The 16,467-nt window shown below is 42.3% G+C and overlaps 8 protein-coding genes across 8 annotated transcripts; 5 read left to right on the top strand and 3 right to left on the bottom strand.

Annotated features, from left to right (window-relative positions):
* Nucleotides 1-204: 204 nt before the first annotated feature.
* On the top strand, nucleotides 205-443 carry PHALS_12955 (uncharacterized protein; the record flags this gene model as incomplete). The annotated part of the gene is made up of 2 exons (XM_024728610.1): nucleotides 205-292; nucleotides 367-443. The coding sequence occupies 2 exons, from the start codon at nucleotides 205-207 to the stop codon at nucleotides 441-443; spliced, it is 165 nt and encodes a 54-aa protein (XP_024579070.1).
* A 1,954-nt stretch (nucleotides 444-2,397) lies between these two features.
* PHALS_12954 (hypothetical protein L914_13362) lies at nucleotides 2,398-4,450 on the bottom strand (the record flags this gene model as incomplete). Its single annotated transcript, XM_024728609.1, has 5 exons — nucleotides 2,398-3,650; nucleotides 3,718-3,845; nucleotides 3,915-3,992; nucleotides 4,052-4,304; nucleotides 4,369-4,450. The coding sequence occupies 5 exons, from the start codon at nucleotides 4,448-4,450 to the stop codon at nucleotides 2,398-2,400; spliced, it is 1,794 nt and encodes a 597-aa protein (XP_024579069.1).
* Nucleotides 4,451-5,990: 1,540 nt separating this feature from the next.
* PHALS_12953 (HAD-like domain) lies at nucleotides 5,991-6,796 on the top strand (the record flags this gene model as incomplete). The annotated part of the gene is made up of 2 exons (XM_024728608.1): nucleotides 5,991-6,081; nucleotides 6,153-6,796. 2 exons carry the CDS (start codon nucleotides 5,991-5,993, stop codon nucleotides 6,794-6,796), a joined length of 735 nt encoding a protein of 244 aa, XP_024579068.1.
* Nucleotides 6,797-7,174: 378 nt separating this feature from the next.
* PHALS_12952 (uncharacterized protein) lies at nucleotides 7,175-7,594 on the top strand (the record flags this gene model as incomplete). Its single annotated transcript, XM_024728607.1, has 1 exon — nucleotides 7,175-7,594. One exon carries the CDS (start codon nucleotides 7,175-7,177, stop codon nucleotides 7,592-7,594), a length of 420 nt encoding a protein of 139 aa, XP_024579067.1.
* Nucleotides 7,595-9,995: 2,401 nt separating this feature from the next.
* Nucleotides 9,996-10,241, top strand: PHALS_12951 (uncharacterized protein; the record flags this gene model as incomplete). The annotated part of the gene is made up of 2 exons (XM_024728606.1): nucleotides 9,996-10,165; nucleotides 10,226-10,241. The coding sequence occupies 2 exons, from the start codon at nucleotides 9,996-9,998 to the stop codon at nucleotides 10,239-10,241; spliced, it is 186 nt and encodes a 61-aa protein (XP_024579066.1).
* A 472-nt stretch (nucleotides 10,242-10,713) lies between these two features.
* PHALS_12950 (uncharacterized protein) lies at nucleotides 10,714-11,307 on the bottom strand (the record flags this gene model as incomplete). Its single annotated transcript, XM_024728605.1, has 1 exon — nucleotides 10,714-11,307. The coding sequence occupies one exon, from the start codon at nucleotides 11,305-11,307 to the stop codon at nucleotides 10,714-10,716; it is 594 nt and encodes a 197-aa protein (XP_024579065.1).
* Nucleotides 11,308-12,268: 961 nt separating this feature from the next.
* Nucleotides 12,269-13,080, top strand: PHALS_12949 (uncharacterized protein; the record flags this gene model as incomplete). The annotated part of the gene is made up of 2 exons (XM_024728604.1): nucleotides 12,269-12,356; nucleotides 12,437-13,080. 2 exons carry the CDS (start codon nucleotides 12,269-12,271, stop codon nucleotides 13,078-13,080), a joined length of 732 nt encoding a protein of 243 aa, XP_024579064.1.
* A 1,097-nt stretch (nucleotides 13,081-14,177) lies between these two features.
* PHALS_12948 (eukaryotic translation initiation factor 3 subunit b) lies at nucleotides 14,178-16,268 on the bottom strand (the record flags this gene model as incomplete). The annotated part of the gene is made up of 1 exon (XM_024728602.1): nucleotides 14,178-16,268. One exon carries the CDS (start codon nucleotides 16,266-16,268, stop codon nucleotides 14,178-14,180), a length of 2,091 nt encoding a protein of 696 aa, XP_024579063.1.
* Between the last annotated feature and the right edge of the window lie 199 nt (nucleotides 16,269-16,467).

Here is a 16,467-nt window from a genome sequence, read left to right as displayed (position 1 = left end):
ACGAAAATCAGAAAAAAGTGATCTTTTTGAGTGGCTTTTATTTTGTGAAGTACGGTAATCACTAGTGACATATTGACAGCATTTAATAACGATGTTTGTGCGCTGTTATCTCGCCTAGTGATCGAAGGTTCCTCAGTGCTCGATGCACGACAATCCCGTTGCGCTTGGTAGATGTTGTTATCACATAACGTCTTCGATTACAGGATGAAGAATGTGTTGGTCGACTTTTTTGTTCTTGAAAAGTGGTTGTGTTTCCGCCGTGAGATCGCCAATGTCGACTTATCAATTCTTTGTGAGGATTGTCAAAAACAATAACTACATCTCAATGTCAGAAGATCATACACAAAAGCGGATCGCGCTTTGCAGCAACAAAGCTACGGCACCGATGTAAAATGAGAACATACGTGCGGACCACAGTACTAGAAGTACTCCGAACGTGGTAGAACCGCGACATATGACGTGGATGCTCACGCCGCTTTACTGGGTTTACTGGGTAGATTATCAAATTCTCATCCGCCCGTCAAGAAAGGTAGGAGTTAGCGAAGTGTTGTGAGTTCTTATCACCGGAAAGGCAGTATATATTCTTCTACTGGCTGTATCAATTACCATTTGATAGAGGTATTCGAGCAGGCGCAGATTGCACAAGAACTTACCGCGTCCGCAAATCGTTTTTTTGCAACAAATGCGTAGTACGATTTCTGCGTGTGAAGACCGTATAGGGCTACGGAAGATGGAAGCTCGAAGAGCGCGGTAGAGGGCTAGGACCTCTGTCCTGCTAATAAAAGAAGAAGGAGATCATTTTATTACTCCCAAGAACACCGTCTCTTTGCTGATATTACCACTTTTTTCAGTATCAAATATCTGCACCCTGTGTGCCGCCTAGTATCCAAGTTAGGAGCTGAAAAGTATTGCGCGCCCGCGTGGAGTCGTCCGACAAACCCCTTGCGAAAATTAAAATTATAGAAGGCAAAGGGTGCCGGATAAACAAAAACTGTGTCTAGTGTACCTCGTAGGTGTTGTGACCGAAGGGGTCCCACCTCAAAAGAACGACTAGCATCGGTGAGGCTGCGGAAAATCCTGATGGATTCAATCGTGTTATGCAATAGCGTAGGACGGGCAAATGCTTAATATAAAAGATAGTACGCAAAGGCATCAGACACTAGTGAAAGAGTCGAATATTCCTCTACCTTCTGTAACATCGCCATCATCTCTAGTTATGCTATTTAATGAGACAGCAAGAAGGCACTGAGCTGCTAGAGTTACTCAGCGCGATAATGTAGCTCGGATCACGCAACCAAAGACTGGACCATTTATTGACAACTGCCCACTGAAAAGCTTAGAAGGAGTCGACGTACCACCATGATAAAAAGATAGCTGCGTGTAGGTCACCATCCCCCCAAAACCTTCTATATGATTCAGTAGTGACCCACTTCCACGCACAACGTCTAGTGTATCGGCGTAATCATGAGGTTTACTAGTAAAAGGTGAACTGAAAGGTATACTTTCTTCATCGCGTGATTATTCTAGCTTGAGGTCTCATTTCGTCAAGATTGCCGTGATAATATTGCTACTCACGCCTTGACTCATCCTTGATTATACCTTCGCGGGGGAAGAGGCAGGGTCACAACATATTTCTTAATAGTGCACTAGACCCGGTCTTGGTCAAAGCTTAAGCAGCGGTTAATGGGTGTGACAGCTGTCTAAGGAATAAAGATAAGCGCGAGAGTTGACAGCCGGAACTGGGGCGATGAAATTTAACGGCGACATCCGCATCATTATTTGTTTCTTGAAGTCAGAAATAAAAGAACTCTAATCTACCTTTTATTCACTGAAGCTGGTTTGTGAAGCCGTAAATAGTAGGCGATATGTCTGTGTCTTTTCCAGCTCGTGAAACATTTGGGTACGACCGTAGCTTCTCCAGCGCAGGCATATTTCCGAGGAAGAGATCAGAAACCGCTCGCTTCTTTATCTTTTCTGAGATGATCCCTGTCATCCACAATCACAACGTGGTCACGTCAGCAAAAGTTGTTGAAACTATAGTGCTTTCAAATGGACAAGCTAAGCTTTTATATCCAAGTCCAGCTCATTGGTGACGAGCGGAATTTTGTCGTGAGTTCCGCGGCGGCATATCGCAACACATTTTGCCATAAGACTGGCACAAAGGGCGTTATACATGTGTTTCGGGTCCGGAGTAAGAAGGTCTTCTATCATCCAAAGTACAGATCAATCTGATGTTAGTGCATTGTTAATCACCAAGACTTACGCTTACTTTAATTTTCAGAACGATATTTCCATGTTAATTTCAGGTGTCAACACATTAAGACTAATAGGAAAATAAGTAAAACCGTATAACCTTACAATCAAATTTGTTTTTCTACCTGACTGCTAACAGTTTGTTCATATTTTCTTCTTACTTTGTTTTTTTGACTTTGGTTTGAGTCCTTCGAGCTGTTTACTGGGTGACATCCCGGGGATAAGTCGTGAAGTGTGAAGTGGTGCCGCTATTGAAGATTGCTTTCTGCCTTTGCCGCCCAAAGTCTTCACATTTTCATCGACAATCTTTTGTTTTGATCCGCTCAAATTCTTGTCCTTGACACTTGATGAATTTGAAGAAAGTCGTGTTGAAGGGGATCGTCGCTTGTTTGTCCGAATATAAAAGAGCAAATATGCGGTTTCGCTTAGTGCCGTGGCTTCAGAGATGGAGGTCACATGTTCATCATCGTACCGAAACCATTGATCCTTGTTATCACGACATACGCACGTATAATGGCCCCCTACCACAAACTTGCCTAGATGCGACACCACAGCAAAGAGTTCGTACATTGGAGGAGTTGAGAAACCTGCACCACTGACAGCTGCATCACCAGAGGCATCCATGCCATTCTCTACTCGACAAGTCGTGGATAAAAATTTCGATGGAAATTCTAAAAATGGTGGATACTTCACAAATTGTTGAAGCTTCACGGGTCCTTGCTCTGGATGATACGTGAATCGTTTAACACTTAACGTCAAGACTACAGGTAGCGACTCGACTGTCGTGATCTTTTTCATTGTTGGAATTTCATTGACATCTTCAATCACTTCGACATCAAATGACACCTGAATCATCTCCTCAATCGTTATTGCACTGCTAAATGGCTTCGCTGAACCATTGACCGTCAAAGATTCCTGCAGTTCATAGTCCAGATTCAAGTGCAAACAATGAAATGGCTCGATAGTGATCGAGCTTTGTCGCTTGCCCGATTGTTTAAGTTCTGAGCGCAGCGTGCCTTTAAATAGCCAGTTAATTGGCGATCGGATGTTATCAACGGGATTTTGACGCAACATACTGCTCTTGCCTTTCTTCCCAACTTCAGCCCAGCCATCATCAAAAGTCTGAGTCTGTAAAAAGGCATCATCATGTTTGGCTACCGGATTTTTGCGTTTCGTCTGTTTTTCGCACGAAATTGGTAGCTCAAGACCACTTTGGTCGTACTCGTTGTGAAGATATTCAAGAAAGAACTCCAAAAATTCTAGTGCATCTTCTTGTTCGCCTTGGATTGTTTGAAAGGCACTCAAGACGTCCATGAAAAAGCCGCTTATTCGAATTGCCTGACGTATCTTTCCATTTGCGTTGGAGCTACGTTCGGTGCTAGCAGTCTGTGAATGCACTACATATTTAAAAGTCACTTTTAGAGTTAAAGTAACAACAAGTTCAAACACTACGACGAAACGTACATTGTGTCAATGTCGGCTCTTCAAATTCGCGTGTAAATGCCACCATATGACGCCATGCTTTAAAAGTTGACGTAGTTGCTAGCATTTCTGCTGTCGAGGAACTGACAGCCGATATAGCTGTCATTAAACTGCATTGATCACATTGTAATATGTTAATGAAATTGATCTCAACATGTCTTAAGTGTCGACAAACTTACTTTAAGAACGGCGGACAAGCTAGCACAGACTGCATAATTACGTTCTGAAAGCATGTATTTCCTTGGTTTACCAATCCTCTGCAATCATCACAAGGTCATCAGCCATTCATCCAGTATCTCTGACTTACTTCACTTACCGTTTCTTCATTTCCTTAGCGGGTGCTAATACATCAAGACTCTTCAGCGCTTCCTGAACTGCCTCTTCGAATGGCAGCGGTTTAATCGGCTCTTTCTTCACTTGATTCGTTACCATACTTCCATTGACATTAGCTGCAGTAGCCCAAGGGGTACTACTTTGGTTCAGCTGTAGCTTGGGAGCACCTAATGCTTCAGCCCACGATTTATGGGTTCCATTGACTTGTTTTGGTGAGTGTTTAATGTCTGCAGCTGCTACAAAAGGACCAAGTAGGTCTTTGCATCATTAATTCAAGCGATTAAACAAACTCGTACATACCATCCGCCAATGCCTTTTGCGTCTCTTCCACTGAAAAGTCCCCAAACGTGATCACCATGTTGTGGTCGTCCAAATGCGTCATTTTTGAGAGATTATGATGGTAATGATAATTTGAATGGAGCAATGTTACGTTGAGGTTACACAATATTTTCAAAGATGTACTCATATTGTCAAAACGGCTAGCCTGTGGTCCGATCCTTCCGCCGCTTTGATTTACTTGGGCGGGCAAGCTTGTGTTACCCTCATGCCTCTTGCTGGCACCGCATGTTCCTGACCGATACACCGGCCTGGCCGCAAGGTTATAAAGGAGTAAAAATGTAAGACGCACAAGAGATGGTGTTGCAATTGCTACTGGTGGGCGAATCTCATGGAGGCGTTGCAGGACCGACAGGTAAATCCAAGAGTCAAGTCTGTTTGGTCAGTGCGAGCAAATAGGAAGGCAATGAAGAGGCACTTGCTGAATAGAACAACGACGAAGGAGGAAGTCTCTATGAATGTCCATAGCGACATATCTCGAGCTAGAATATGGGCTAAGGATTGCGGCTGGGAATATGGAGTTAGCTCAAGCTCAGCACCTAGGTCTACCACAGCACAATGTGCCGCGTACGAGTTGAGATTCCCTTTTGACGACAACAATAGGAACCGTTTAGTGCATAACTTGATGATAACTAACAACTAAATGAACTGCGCAATGATGAAGAAGCAGTTGAATATAATATCTTGAGCTGCGCTATCAGATCTTTACTTTTACTTGAACACAATACAAAGTAATTGGCGCATTAATCAAAAGCATCGTCCTGTCACGCCAGTAAGTTTGGCGCTCGGTCTTCGCACATTAATCAATCCATGCACTGGTACCGCTTCTCACTTGTAGCACTTCACTTGGCTTGGGTTGGTGGATGATACCAGAGCTTGTCATTCAGCAACAGCATTGGCGCCAAGTACCAGAGTTCTAAGTCGCAAAATTAAGGCATAAGAATTGCATAGGTACAGCAAAACTCAAGTTCGGTTCTACTTTTCGCGGTCGTCGAGGACATCAATGTATCCGGAACAGCTTTAACAGACAGTAATCAGCAGCTATCATCAATACCGTGAAGTATCGGACAAAGCAAGATGTTCTGAATGAACTCTGATCCGACAATCTACAGTCTAGTGAGTACCATCTCAGCTTCATAGCTGTTTACATGCTCTTTGATGAGAAATTGAGCATGTTGATGTGTTACACTTCAAAACTCAACAAAGTCATGATGTATGCAGTCAAACTGCAATCTAATCTGTGACAAAATTCCTTGCTATTTTAAGATGAGCCTGATGTACACAGTTTTATGAGACTCAAGTTTTCTTTACATGCAGTTCTGGAAGGATATTCTGGATATCCTTAAGTATGTAAAAGCTCGAGCCACAAGTTTTATTTCGAATAATCCCAGACATCATTAGTAACCACACAACAGACTGGGCTAATATCGTACAGCAACCACAGTCAGCACTTCGTTGAAGTACACGAGTGCATATACTCAACGAACATAAGGTATAGCAGAATAAGTATATCACATTTAAAAGGTCCGACGCTGCTTAATCGTCATTTTCAAAAGTAAAATACACTCATTCTTGTCATACACAACATGGGCGTCAGTCGCATCGTGAGCACCGCCGTACGACAGAACGTTGGATCACCTTCACATGCATCGGAGAAGTTTCTCATTAACGATCCACGTACGTTGATTCTTGCACTCGCTCCTTTTATCTGATGCAAGTGACTTAAGCTTGTCATTTGGTTACTGCAGTGATCATACTGGACTGGGATGATACTTTGTTTCCCAATACACACTTGGCTAAACTAGGCTTCTCTTCCGAAGACAAGGCCTTTGTCATTCCTCAGGACTGCGTATCTACTCTTAACGAGCTTGCCGAGGAAGTCGAAAAGTTTCTCATTGCCTGCCTTAATATTGGCACGTGCTGTATTGTCACCAATGGTCAAAGTGGATGGGTCGAGCGCTCATGCAAACGATTTCTGCCAAATGTTGTACCTTTGCTTGAGAAAATCACGATTATTTCTGCTCGCTCTTGCTTTGAAAAGGTCTATCCAGACCGACCCATTGAATGGAAAATTGCAGTCTATCAAGACTTACTTGCAAAGCACGGCTATATGCAAATGTCTCGTTTGGAACCCCGAGATGATTGCATTCGACAACAGGAGCATGAAACACAGCAGGTGATTGCACTTGGTGATTCACAAGGGGATCGTTGCGCCATCCAATATGTTGCTCGGCGAACTCCTTACATGCAACTGAAGTCGATTAAGCTGCTGGACAATCCAACCATAACACAGTTGCAAAAACAGCTGAAAATACTCGGCGTGTTCCTTGAGCAGCTGAGCTGTCACGATGAGACGCTTGATCTGGAGTTGTCGAACGAAATGCTGCAGTAAGCGGTAGCGCTCAAAATTTTGAGCAAGCCATGGACTTGGTCGAAATTTTGTACTGGAACTTTATTTCAACGTATATTACGAGTCAGAATACTCACCACGCTTCATAAGTCTTCTGTCACGCATTGCTGTCACACAGTATGGAGCTATCCGAGTTGCACGAATGGCGATATCTTTTTGGATTGTATATTGAATGGTCTTTAGTTGTATGATTTTAGGAGATAACTATAAAAATAACAAAAGCTTGAAATAATATTATTCAAGCATATAATTTAACAAATATATTTCTTTGGGAGCAATTTTAATCGACGATTTAATTATGACGGCCAGTTCTCCCCTGTCATAATCGCTATATTGATTTCGAGTTGAAAATGGAAACTTATGAGTTCCCCGCCAACGATTGCTCCAGCATCTACCGTCAACAAGACGGCGATATTGTCCTTGTTCTCGGAACTAGATTTAGCTCTAGACAAGACTGTCACGGGTGATTCTCAAGCTAATCACAGTAGTTCCGCCGCCAAGAGCTTTCTCACCTCCAAGAATGCCGAGAAGCAAGCAGAAGCTGACTTTGCAGCATTGAAAGCACTCAAGCGGGAACAGCAGCAACAGCAAAAACGAGAACAGCCATTATCAGCTTTGAGTCAGGCGTTGGATATATTTGATCAAGAGGTCGAGGAACGTGAAGCATTTATGTCACGTCAAACAAAACGGCGACTTAAAGGCAATAAAAAAGCACGTGGAGGACTATTGACGCCGTCACGTGGTCGCCGCCAACGTCACGATAAATATAAACGTGTCTAGCTTTGTAGTATGTAATAAGACGGTAATGTAGCATTTATCGCTCCATTGTTTTTCGTGGCTGCGAATTTTGTCACAACACTCGGGAAACGCAAGTCAGTATGTTAACAACAGCTTAGGTGTGTTGGCATCGAAGTCTGACTCATACAATGGTAGAAAGAGAGAACGATCATATTGGTCCATAGAAAATCATATGCACATGCACACTCATCGTGTGAAGAATGAAAGTGGGCAATCATCAGGTCGATTTGAAGTGGCACTTTTAGAATCGAATTAGCGACTCCCATCGCGATATGCTCGTTGTCACGATACAAAGATAACGAAATGAAGACCACTACGCACTCTTTGCCAGAATTCGTGAAATACTTGCGCAGTGGATCAAAAGTCATAAAAAACTTTCTGGAACTGACAGATGGCTTCAGTGTACGTCAGCTTAGTTTATATAAATGGCAGACTATCGATATTGTTGGTCAACCGATATCATATTTGAAGTTAAATAGAAGCGATTAGCATGTAGCTAAAGCAAAAGTTATGATGGCGCTAGAATGCTAAGGAAACTACTTTGTTTTCAACGGATCAGAAAACATCGATCTCCTCATTAAAAACAACTTGGACTTGATGAAATCAGCCTGGCGACACTTCTTGCAAAAGTCATCAATTCTATCTCAATTATTTTAAACTTCATGCGCAGGTTGCGTGATGCTTTGGCTGAGATATAGGATATACAAAAGATACACGCTAATACCAAAGGCAGGCGGAACATGTTTATGTGTGTTGAAGGGCGGAAAATTAAATTAAATGTAATTGACCCACCTGCGTACGCAGTGAATGCGGTCTACATGACTAAGTTGACCCGTGGTATGCGGGACAATTCACGGTCGTGGCAAAAGGTTTTGAGGTTGACACTTGATATCTCAAATGGAATTCGATCATATCCGATGTTCTACGTCGGCTTGCCGATGCCATACCACGATTTCACTCTTAAGAGCCAGTAACATGTGAAGAATTCTGTTGAAAATGGAGCATGTTACTGGCTTTCCTCTTTAGCTAAGCGAAGGCTCTGCTTCACAGCTGCGGTGCGGTTTTAAGCCACTAGAGGTGCTTCTTTGATGGCGAGTCTGCAATCTGAGATCAGACTCATCACAGTTCCGAACGCCTGCCATGACTCTCGTAGAAAAGGCGGGAAGTGTGTGGAACGTTTAACAGGTCGGTGGAATAAGCAAGAATCGGGTAAAGTGGGATGCGCTGAATCGGAGAAATATAATATTTAAAAGATATTCTGGCATTGGCGCCGTGACCTCTTACGACTTGTCGCGCCTTCGGCATTTGCCTGTCTCAAGATGAGGCAAAGCCGCCCGACCGAATTTGTCATGAAAAAAGCCTTGGTTGGCAGCTAGTAGAGCTGTCACATAGACACAGGCTGATATCAAAGCAAGAGAAACCGAAAGTGATAAGTTGTATTTCGACGTCCGCGTCGTGAATTGAACACTGCCAGTCAAGCATGGCCACACACTGGACGAATGTTTGCATCATCAAATATGGCTCGTGAGCGACTGCTTTTGAAGCCAAAGTAACGGTGTGACTGTTGTGCTTGCACTAGAGCAAGTTGGGTTTGCTCACTCTGTAATTAAGAGCTGGACACTCTCGTGAGTTCTAGGGCGGGTGGTCGCAACACTTCCCGCCGACAAAAAATGGGTCAGAACCAAAGCTCGTGTAGCGGGAAGGCTGAAACAATTATCGTCTGCCCTTGGATAACAGCTAAATCGGGTGTCAAGGCGTTTGGTAAAGTCTTTAGGAGTCACAACAGCCGTTCGTGTCAATGGATATTTTGGCCTCCTCACCAAGATGTTTTTTTAACACGTCGGACGCAAGTATCGCACTTTTTAGGCTTGTCGAGAAATCTTTGTGCTGCAAATGGACTTCTGGTGCAGATATGCTTTGATGAGCATACACTTGTAGATACAGAAGTTTTGAATCGAAAAGATGACTAGACGGAAAGCAGGTCGGCGGATTCGTTGCTGGTGAAGCTACAGCCAAGATTTTAATTCGACAGAGTAATTCGCCAACATGGCTTGCCGGTTACAATAGACCGAGTTCCACTCTCTACAGCAAAGCTTTGGAGAACTTTGTTCGGAGTACTGGGTTTCATATTGGGCCTGGCCAATGTCAAATGGTCCAACAGAAATCTGTTATTGCGTGGTGAAGGATTTCTTTTAGCCCTTGAACGGAGAGGCCGCAGTGATGGCTCAGAAACTTCCCCGCTCATTGTGTTCGCGTAACGCAGTACGTGTATACCAGGCCGTATCCCTTTATTGCGAAATTCTCAACCAATTTCTATTCCCTGATAACACTACATCCTGTTACTCCGATCAGATAAAGTGTCATCAGCATCGCGGGAAACGCTATGGCTACTCACTATACAAGAAAGCGGTTGCAAATTCAAATTGTGCTCTATGTGAGATTGTTAATGCCAGGCGACGATTCTACTTTTGCGAGCCATTCAAATGCAACACGCTCTATTCAGGACGAAGCATTTTTGAAATTTCCCCGATCTGAGCTGCGTTTTGCTGGAAGGTAACTTGACAAATTACGAATTGCCGGGGGTGCCTCAAGTATTTCCGTACAATGCCCTAGCTCAGAGAGCGCATAAAAGTTAAGCCGATGTCAGCTTTAGCCGAACAACGCATGTTGCTCCAAGGCCTATCATGTCTAAAGCCCTTTTTTACATCGATGGACTGACGCTTAAATACGCAGACTCAACCTGAGAGACAATTAAGCTTCCATCAATTCTTCGTTGAAGGTGCGTCACTAGCACGTTTTTGTCAAAGCTGGCGAGCGCCTTTAGGCGAACACTAACCATTTGCGGCCATTAGGCTGCCAAAATTCCATCCTGTTGGTCAAACGATCGACACGAGGTTATAATTATCGCGGCCACAGAAATTCGAACAACGATTATCCATTGATATACTCTACATATCACATGACTTTGTACAAAAGTGTGATGGGTACACACACCATTCTGTTGTAACGCATCGTATCAAAAGTGAGATGAGCTTTATGCTAGATCTACAACTTTTGAAAAGAAAAAATTGTACAAAAGTATTTTATTGCAGTGTATTGAACTAAACTGGTTGGTCAGCTTTCTTTTTAGTACGTTTGTGACGACGTTCTATATATTGTGGTGACCACCGATGAACTGCTTGCAGAATTTCAGCATTTGATTTCGCAATAACCTTGTTCAGCAAAACGTCACCCAGACCATGACGGGCAATATAGAACACAGTATAGCTTTTCAACAAAGTGAGGTAGCGTTCATTCACTCGCAGGTCGTTCACAGAACTTGTGAGCTCGTTCATCAGAGCAAAGGGTGTCAATTCATATTCTGCAAAGAGTTCCGACTGCAAATTTGTGGCGAGCCGTCCCGTATGACCCTCGATATCCTTGATTGGTTCGAAGATCGCTGCTTGTTGAAAACTCACACCTAACAATTCATTCGCTTTCAAGAGGTCGATGGTCTGTTTGTTTGAATATGGATGTCCTAGCGGGTCTTGGTACGATTCAATGTGCAGAATGAACCGAAGAAAGTTGTGGCTGTCGTAAAGTTCATGACTTTTTAGCTGCAAGATCTCCACCAGATTTTCAGGGGACTGTTCCAGGAGAGCTGCATTCATATTGCGGCCAATAAACACGCGCATATGGTCTGCAAATTTCTTCATGTCTGTATTTTTCCGTAGATTTTGGAATATTGTCATGAGATCTTGCTGAAAGTAGCCTTCAATTGACGAGACTAAGTATTTTGTTCTAGTGAACAATCATGGATAAAGTCTTTGCCTTCGTAATGTGTAGCGTTCCTGTGCAATTGCTTTTAAAACCAAAAGATGATGTTGATCCTCCGCTGCTGTTCTGCATTGCTCACATGATTTGCTCATATTGGTCTCTGTACGAACAAAGCCCTAATGCGATGTACATTTAACATTTCTTCTACGGTGTAGAAAAACTTATTGTCTCGCATTTAATATATTTCATTTAAACTATCTGATTCATTCCTTTCTGTGATACCCTGCAATTCACTTCGTACTCGGGAAAGAACAATATACAAAGTTAAGACAAGATGTTTGTTGTATCTTTTTCTCACGTGGAAAGGCAGATCGAAGGAAATTATTTTGATCGTTTCTTTCAGATTGGTTATATCGAGCAAGTTGCTTGATTTTCAGGCCTTACACCTTATTCGCACTTTTGTCAAGAATACCGCAAAAAGAAGCTTTTTACATTAATAAACAACTTGAAGATGCAATACCGTAACTGTTCAATAACTGCCAATTGACTGTGCCCAAAGTAATTTCGAATCACTACTTTCGCTATTGCAACCCGAGTCCGTACCTAAACTGGAAGACAGACTTCCGATCTTAAAGGAAACCTCTGTGAAGCACAATTAACATCAAATCGTTTTCAAAGCTGCCCATATATATCTAAAAAAAGACCAAACCCCGTTTTCATGGACCGGACTATGGTTGTACAGTTACTAAAGACTTCCGACGCTGCCGCACACCCTTTCGCTTTCAACAACACATCGTTTCACTATACTCGTCTCTGCCATCTATCTGTGCGCACTCACTTGGCACTTCATAAAGCGAAATACCAAATACTTAGAGAATATCCTCCTTATTCGTATACAACATGGGCGTCAGTCGTATCGTGAGCACCGCCGTACAGAACGCTGGATCAATCTCACATGCATCAGAGAAGCATCTCGTTACCAGTCCTTGTACGTTCATTTCTGCTGCATTTTAGTCGTAATCTTTCCATTCTAATGCGAATGATTATTTTCTATGATTTGGACTGCAGTGATTATATTGGACTGGGATGATACTCTGTTTCCCAATACACACTTGGCTAAATTAGGCTTTTCTTCTGAAGACAAGTCCTTTGTTATTTCTCAGGATGGCGTATCTACTCTTAAAGAGCTTGCTGAGGAAGTCGAAAAGTTTCTCATTGCCTGCCTTAATATTGGTACATGCTGTATTGTCACCAATGGTCAAAGTGGATGGGTCGAGCGCTCATGCAAACGTTTTCTACCAAATGTTGTACCTTTGCTTGAGAAAATCACGATTATTTCTGCACGCTCTTGCTTTGAAAAGATCTATCCAGACCGACCCATCGAGTGGAAAATTGCAGTCTATCAAGACTTACTTGCAAAGCACGGCTGTATGCAAATGTCTCTTTCGGAATCCCGAGATGATTGTTGTCAACAACAGGAGCATGAAATACAGCAAGTGATTGCACTTGGTGATTCACAAGGGGACCGTTGCGCCATTCAATATGTTGCTCGACGAACACTCAATACGCAATTAAAGTCGATCAAGCTGCTGGACAATCCAACCATAACGCAATTACAAAAACAGCTAATGTTGCTTGGCGTTTACCTTGTGCAACTGAGCTCTCACAATGAGACGCTTGATCTGGAGCTGTCAACTGAAATGCTGCAGTGATCGGCAGCGTCTAATTATGTCTTTATCGAGCAGTAGATTCTTCACTTTAGCTGTAATATAACGTATAATACAAGTAACGATACTCTTCCTGTGCCTTTTAAAAGTGTTCAATCGTAAGGAACTTGGATAGATATAGAATATGTAATGTCCATACGGATTGCAGTTACTTATATAATGCCATCGTTATTCTGTAGTCAATAAAGATGGCAGAAGAACTATACTAGTACTCTGCATTATAAGAAATTAAGACTTTGTAAGCGTTCATTTATTAATCGCTTTTCACTAAAGTAGTTGAGCATATTGAAAAATCATGGCATCGCCATCTAAGGTGTACCTTTAAGTTATTTATACCAGGAGAAATTTTGACGAAGCGGATCAATCTCAAGTCTTTTTTGTACCGGTCAATTTTCAGATGCAAGGCGCTGTAACTAGAGACAAAGTTATTTGTTTTGCATTTCTTGAATCTTTTCTCTATCTACATCAGCAAAGTTTCTGTCCATATCAGATAGAATATAACCGAATATTAAAATCATTGAAGCTTTGTTCCGTACTGCATGTTTCACAGAGTAATATAGATTTTATATTTATGTGATATTTGACCGAAAAATAGCATCAGAACGGTCTTGCATGCGCCGTTTGCATCTCATACAATGGTACGTGTATCCCCGTTACAACTGGGTTGCCGTGCAGCTAGCACAGAGAAAATCTTAGTTAAACAAATCCACATTGACGAGATCGTTTGTGTGCTCTACTCAGGACCAAATCGAGCGCCTTCTAGGTACTCAGGTAAACTTGTTTGAACATTCTAGTTATATGAAAGACATCTATTGAATCGTAACATGACACCATGTACAGCGTTTAAGCACCTATATTATGTGCAACATAGCGTGAGATTACCGCCACTTTTCGAATCAATACTAATCATTATACTTCATCATGAGTTGTTAGTGTGTACGTACACCATAATACGATACGTACCCCGTTAGATAGATTCTATTGAGTACTGCTAGTCACCGTAAATAACACACATATAAAGTTCCTTAACACAGAAGCAATATGCCAGACTGACACGTTATATTTCTTCAAAGTCACATTTCTTACTTGCGTATCACTTCCTCCTTTATCTCAAGCACATCATCATACGTGTGACTTTGCACAATATACTCACTTTCATCCTGACTGTCGTATCCATCAAGAAGTGCAATGTACTCGGCACGGCGTGCAGCTGCGATTGCTAGACGTCTGTCCAACAATTCTTGAAACTCTTGCTCTTCACGCTTTCGCTCAGCATTAAGAGCAGCCAACCGTTCCCGCTCCTTAAGTCGATCCATTTGATCAAAACGTTTCTCAAAGGTTTTCAAATTCTTAACCACATGATTGTATTCACTTTCTGACAACAATGTTCGAGGACGAGGACGCCACAAGAATTGGTAGAATGTTTCTTTCTTCTCCTCTAACAACTGCTTTCCTTGAAATGTCCACAATGTGTAACCGTTATCCATCGTAAACTTGTAGTACGAGTTATCAAGTGGTTGACACACAGCAGTCGCCACAACTCGTCCAGACGGGTCCCACTCCACATGCGTACATTTAAAGTGTTCTTGAATTGTAATACTCTGCTGTTCAGAAACGTCCCAAAATTCAAGTTGACCATTAATTTCACCAAGTCCCGCCAATACAATGTTATTACCGAGTGGTGACCAATACAAATGGCTGCATGCTTTGTCGGTCAGCGTGTACAACAATGTCACCTCCTTAGAAGATTTGCTACCACCATCCATATCATAGAATGACACATTCAAACGTTGTTGACCTTCTCCATGCACCGTTGCAAAGCGAGTTCCTTTAGGTTCCCATGCAAAAGCCACAATATTGTCTTTCATTTCAAGCATTTCCACTGGCACTAGTTGTTCATGAACTCGAAAGAGCTCAAAATTGGTAAACATAGTCTTCTTGGACTTGGAATGACGCGTTACTTTAACGCATAAGAATGTTCCATTAGGATGCCAGTGCAATTTGCAGTCGCTAACGTTAAAAAGATTCTTCTGACGCACTTCACGACGAGAGGGAAGTTCCACTAACGACACACGAGCTGGTACATTATTGCCTTCTGGGGCCCAATACGCCAAAATTGGATCGGTGGGGGACCAGAAAAAGTCGTGAACTCCTTCAGCACGCAGTGATTTCTTATCAAGTAGCTTCATGGACGGTAATTCGTACACACTAATGACATCTTTGCCACGACGCGCGACAAACTTATCGTCTGCACTCCATTTAAATGGAGTCATAAGTCCCTGTACCACTTCTCCCTTTACACCAGTTGACTTACCAGCAGGAAAAGCTCGTAGCATCTTACTTGTCTGAACGTCCCAAATAATAATAGCAGCTTCCTGTTCCGTCTCGCTTAGTGTAATAAGGTACTTTTCATGAGGAGAAAAGACGGCTAATTTGACATTCTTGTGTGCAAAGCGACCAACTTTCTCATACTTTTCACCGCCCCAAAGTGCGATACCTTGAGGGTGGAAAGTCGCGAGGTACGATCCTTGAGGAGACCATAAAACATATTGCGAGCACCACTGTTTTCCATTCTTTTTTTCACGATCACCAGCATAGTCAAGCTCAAGTTCACCCTTATCACTCCAGAAGATTTCTGTTTCAGAACCATGACGTAGTACAAACATATCACGTCGTGCAGGATCCATAAGCCACGTCTTGAGATTCTTTGGCTCAACAAAGCTATTAATTGTAGGTGGAATAAACTCCTCCGGTGTCTTAACATACCGTTCCATGTCTTCATACTTGTTAACAATCATTGTATGACGTTTATCCAATGCAAAGTTATTGATCGTACGGACAGCATCGTTCGCATGTGCTTCTTGTTCATACTCAATAAATGCAAATCCTGTCGTTTTACCACTTGAATCAAATGGCACTTGAATGTCAACTACATTTCCAACTTGTCCAAAGATCTTTTTCACCACATTTAGTAATTTTCCATGCTTTGATTCATCCACAACAGGTAAACCACCTACTACAATTGCCATACTATAATCATTCGCAAAATCTGCTTCCTCATGAGCTTTTGTCGTCATTTCATCTTCCAACTCTTCATCACTAAGATACTCAGCATAATGCTCAGCTTCACGCTTAAGATGCGCGAGTTTCTGCTCAAATGTCGTAGGAGCCATTTACCTTTGAGAATGGGGCTCTTAAGAACCAATGACTGTAAATGATGTGGTGCACTTTATTACTTATCTGTACCGGTATAAATTTAAACTACTTAAGGCGACGGTAGTGAGACGGTAATAATGAGTATGGGAAATCACTTAAAAGATCTAATTGATACGCAGAAATATATGAAAGTGGAAGATATTGAGTCGATTTTAC

Source organism: Plasmopara halstedii (genome assembly GCF_900000015.1).
Source record: "Plasmopara halstedii genome assembly, contig: Scaffold_650, whole genome shotgun sequence".
Classification (NCBI taxonomy): domain Eukaryota; phylum Oomycota; class Peronosporomycetes; order Peronosporales; family Peronosporaceae; genus Plasmopara; species Plasmopara halstedii.
This window is presented reverse-complemented; position numbering and strand designations above follow the sequence as displayed.